Source organism: Musa acuminata, chromosome BXJ3-8, assembly GCF_036884655.1.
Source record: "Musa acuminata AAA Group cultivar baxijiao chromosome BXJ3-8, Cavendish_Baxijiao_AAA, whole genome shotgun sequence".
NCBI classification, from domain to species: Eukaryota; Viridiplantae; Streptophyta; class Magnoliopsida; order Zingiberales; family Musaceae; genus Musa; species Musa acuminata.
The window spans coordinates 31,603,820-31,608,857 of NC_088356.1; the positions used below are offsets into that span (position 1 = coordinate 31,603,820).

Consider the following 5,038-nt stretch of genomic DNA (forward strand, 5'->3'; position numbering starts at 1 on the left):
TCTTTAACTTTCCATGTGATTCCACACTCCATAAAACTGGGCTCTGCACCGAGCCATAATCTGTGTCTTGAGCATTCAAAGATTTCTCCTGATTTTTCGGCAAACTGGGAGTTACTATGACTGCTGGCATCTTCTTCCCATTCTAATCTAGATTGAGATTAGTTGGCCAATGAATCTTTTCTATCATGGTTGATTGGGCCTCTTGTGATGTTCTGTGATATTTACATATCTACTTATAGGAAAATTTCATATTTATCGGACCAACTAAATTTGTATCAAAATATTTAAAGTTAAAAATATTATATGTGTAAGATAAAAGAGATGGACGAAAAGAATAATTTTATATCACTATAGATTTTTGAACCCTTAGGTCTTTAAATTAAATTGTTATCATCCGAATATTAACTCAGACTCATCAATACATAGCATTAAGTTTGTGGGTCTCATTAATTATAAGTAATATGCTCTGTACCAAAAAAAAAATCAAGATAATCATTTACAATATGTACGTATCCAAAAAAAAAATGCACATAAAATAGTTTCATATTATTTGCCCATGAAGAAAACCCAAATTTTCATTATGTAATAAAAAATAAAATACAGCCATACTCTATGCTGATTTAACTCTGGTCTACTGAAAATCTCTTTCAAAATAACTGTAGATATATGAGAAGAAAATAATATCTAATTAATTTTCTCTTTCCATGAATCAGAAACCTTCAGATACATAGGGTTGTATATAAAGAAATCCATCTTTAATTTTAAATATTCTTGTTAATTTCTTATTATCAAACGAACTCATTCTCTAAAAATAGATACTAATAAAAAATAAACCTAGATTTATTTTATTATCCATTGAATGTGAAGTCTATATAACTTTTGACTCATGAGTTCTTTTTGGGCTCATTACCTACATAAGATTGTAGCTACGGTTGAGAGTGAAGCAGGACGACTGTGTGGACCAAGCACAACTTGTTGCTGCCAGCGTTGCTAACAGTGTTTGTCTCTAAAACCTCAAAAAGCTTAAAATATTTATGTGCCTAAGATAAAGAGGAATAGATTAAAACGATAATCTCATATCAGTAAGAGTTAAAGAAGTCATGCTATATTTATTAGGTCAAGTTCATAACATAAAAATTTAAAATTTTGAATTGAATTAGTACATGTCTTAATATATGTTAATGTTGATTGCGTTTAACTAAAATTTATCATGATTAAATTTCCAACATAATACCAAAGCCACATGAATAAAATTTAATTTAAATTAATTAATTTTTTTTTAAAGATTGATCAAGATTGGATTAAGTAATATCTTAGGAATCACTACTTGTGATAGCCGAGTCCATCTCTTTTCTGGAAACTGTACCATTTTGACGAGATAAAAGACAAATGTTTTCTTCGCCAACCTGCAGGGGAACGGAGTGCATCAATGGAACCCACAGGTGGCATCTCCAATCACCGGGCAGGTAAGTGAGACGAGAAAGCCAAGTCCGAGTAGCATATCCAATCAATCCACGTGTCGCTTAAAGCGTCCCCGCCTCCGACCTGGTCCTCCATCTCTTACCCTAATAATGCTGCCTGTCATTCGCCCCTTGCACTTGGTCCCACGTTGAGCCATGACTGTGAACCCACTTGTTATATATTTTTTCCCCACATTTTTCTGCCGTTCCAAGCACACGAGTCGAACCTATTCACATATTAGACTCGATTCAATTAAAGTAGTGGCTACTATGATGGATGTACCTCGTATCAAATTTAATACCCTCGTCATTCTCATGTATATTCATATTGATTCTATATGCTCTATTTATTTACTCATTTGTACCTGTAGGTGGTCATTCACAAATGACGTCATCGCTTATCGTATCGCGTGTTATTGTGGTTGGTCAAAGACTGGTAGTTCTGAAATAAGTAAACAAATAATCCTAAGAGGTCCAGAAATTGACATTGAGAGACGGGGAGTGCTGTGTGAGCTTCCTCCTCTGTTCCTGGAATGGAGGGGGGAAGGCAGAAGTGTGAGTTGCTGAAGGCCCTTGAGGCCCTCAAGAAGGCCTCCAAGGAGATCGAGGCTAACCCCGTTGGCGCCGCCGAGAAGGGCGACGACGGATGTGATTCCCCTTCAATGAAGGCCCTCCTCCAACTCCAGAGCGGCTCGTGTGACCTCCTGTCCGGCGACCCCCAACTCACCAACCTGTCTGATCTCCTCAACCGCCTCAGATGTCTCGCGTCTTCGATCCGCTCCCCCTCGTGCCGCGACGACGGCGAGTGTGGGCGAAGTTGTGGTGGTAACGGTGGGATACTTGGATCGATCCGATGGCTGAGATCTAGCCACAGCCACGAGATCTCGCGCGTGGCCGGGTCGATAGGCGCCGAGATCCAGTCGTGGATCGACCGGGAGAGCGCCGACCGCCTCGTCTCTGCCCTCCGTTCTATCTCCCCCTTTGTCGCCCGTGGCGAGGAAGTGGAGGAGGAGGAGGAGGAGGAGGGGGAGGCGCTGGTGCGCGCCCTACAGGCGCGCATCTCACAGGGCTTCGACCGCGGCCTGCAGGACGTGCTCCTCCGCTCCGGGGCCTTCGCCGCCGTGGAGTCTGCCCTCGCCGACGTGGCAGCGCCGAAGCGGGTCCGCGAGTGCGCGGCCACGGCCGTGCTCGCCCTCGTCCGCTTTAACAAGGCCGTCTTCGTGGGCCCAGTCCTCATGGGCCCCACGGTGGGCGCCCTTGTCTCCATGTCCTCCGCCTCCGCGTCGGCCACCGCGCTCCGTGCGCTCAACGGGCTAATCAGGGCCATTCGGAGTCCGCTGGTGGACGAGCTCCACGCCCGAGGACAGATCCCCCGGCTCGTTGGCCTCCTTGGCGGAAGCGTCGCCGTCGAGGTGCGGATTCTAGCACTGGACTGGGCGCTAGAGATCGGCTACTTCGGCCGGAAAGAGGCCATCGACGCAATGATTGCGGAGGGGCTAATCAAACGGCTGACGGCGCTACAGAGATCAGACCTGGGCGACGCCCTCATCGAGATGGATGGCGGTGGCCGAGGAGCGGTACCGGTTGGCCAGCTGCGGCGGGGGCGGGGAGTGGGGGAGGAGGAGCGGCAATTCCTGGAGGCGCGGCCGTTCGCGAGCTGCGTGTCGCGGTGGGCGGTGCAGGTGGAGGTCGGGGAGGGACTGCGGCAGCGGGAGAAGCGGGAGATAAAGAGGGAGGTGGTGGCAAGGGTGAGGGAGGCCGCCGCCTCGGAGGCTGAGGCGGCCACCGCGCTGGCCGAGGTGTTGTGGGGGTCCACGCTCTGGTGATGCGCGAACCAGACGAACAAAGAACGTCATGTGACACGTACGTTATGGTCTTTGTTCCGTGTGGTTTCATCTCGTGTCACGCATTTTTATTCTTCTGGCTTCATTAAGGGAAGAAGGGACAAAAAGCAGCCATTGGGGCTGGAGAGAAGCTTAGTTCCTAGTGCATAAAGAAGTGCTCCAGGGTTGGAGTTGGTTGGTATTGAATGTTGATAGATGAAAGCTTGGGAGTGATGATAAGTGATGCGCTATTTTGATGGTCAATTATTGTACAAATGTGTCTCATTTTATGTTTAAATGGTTTTATAACCCAAATGAATTTCATTACTGGGTACTAATTTAACACGCGCACACACATATATATATATATATATATATATATATATATATATATATATATATATATATATATATATATATATATATATATATTTATATGGAGATCATTCATCCACCTGATGGTCGATAGTATCGTTTGAGTTTGTCTTATCACTATAATTATTTTAATCCAATCATGATCGAGATCGCTGTTGTATTCATTCACTATTATTCCTCACCATCATAAATTAATTTGAAACTAAAGTTGAAAACAGGAGATTGTGTGACAGATATTCAAAAAGGAATATGAGTAGTTTTACTTAGACGTATTAGCTATTTCAAAATAAACAATCTATAAAGTGAAAAAGAAGCGAAAAAGATAATGATCATGATGCCTTTGGTGATGGTCGCCAATGGTGTCACCATTCTCCTAATCGATCACGTCTTTCACAATATATAAGTGTTGAATCTCATATTTTATTCATGTCTTTCATAATATATAAGTGAAAGTGTTGAATTTTAAATTTTTTAAATTTTATTCATATCTTTCACAATAAGTAAGTGTTGAATCTTAAATTTTGATGATAAAACCAATTGATAGTATTTGTGATCTAATGTATATTTAAGTGACGCAGGACTAACGTCAATCAAAAAAGGTAAATTGATTGACGTAGAAGAAATCGGATGTTGGGCCGGAGCAAACATATTAGAAGATTGGACATCGGGCCGGAGGAACGATCTACGTATTGGCATAAGGTTTCGTGCCGTGAATTCAGGTATCGCGCCAAGAAGATCGGACATTGCGCAAAAAAGATCGGATGTTGCGAGAAGATAACATTGTTAGGATTGGAGCGGCATTAAGGGGGGGGTGAATTAGTGTAGCGGATTAAAACTCGTAAGTTTGAAAACGATTTCGTAAATGCATAGAGATTTCGATTCGACAATGAATGACTTGGTGAAAGTAGCTCGAGTAAAGTGAGAAGATAAAAATCGAAAGCTTGCTACTATGTAAATAACGGTTTAAGAAAGGTAAACACTCACACATTCAAGGAACACACCAATTTAAAGTGGTTCGGTCAAAATGACCTACATCCACTTATGAAGCCTTCTTCGATGAGGCTCCCAACTTTCCCTAGCAAATCACCTTGAAGGGAAAGGACAAATACCTCTTTTATAACCTTTTACAAGTGGTTCACACTCTTACAGATATTCAAAGAGAAAGAGGGAGGTGAACACTTAAGCTATTGAAAACAAGACTTGCTAAAGATTTTGCTAAGGCTTTATCTCATTCTCTAACTGCTCAAAGGTTGTGTTCTCTGCTGAGAATTGAGGGGTATTTATAAGCCCTAAGAGGATTCAAATTTGGACTACAAATTTAAATTGCTTTTGGGTTTCCCGGTGCTAGCGGTGCCACCGCTTGTCAGTGTCTGACACTAA

The 5,038-nt window shown here is 43.0% G+C and overlaps 1 protein-coding gene across 1 annotated transcript; it reads left to right on the top strand.

The window, feature by feature from the left end:
• The first annotated feature begins 1,910 nt into the window (after positions 1 to 1,910).
• Positions 1,911 to 3,607, top strand: LOC103972875 (uncharacterized). The gene has a single exon (XM_009387255.3). The coding sequence runs from the start codon at positions 1,994 to 1,996 to the stop codon at positions 3,284 to 3,286; it is 1,293 nt and encodes a 430-aa protein (XP_009385530.2). The 5' UTR covers positions 1,911 to 1,993; the 3' UTR covers positions 3,287 to 3,607.
• The last annotated feature ends 1,431 nt before the right edge of the window (positions 3,608 to 5,038 follow it).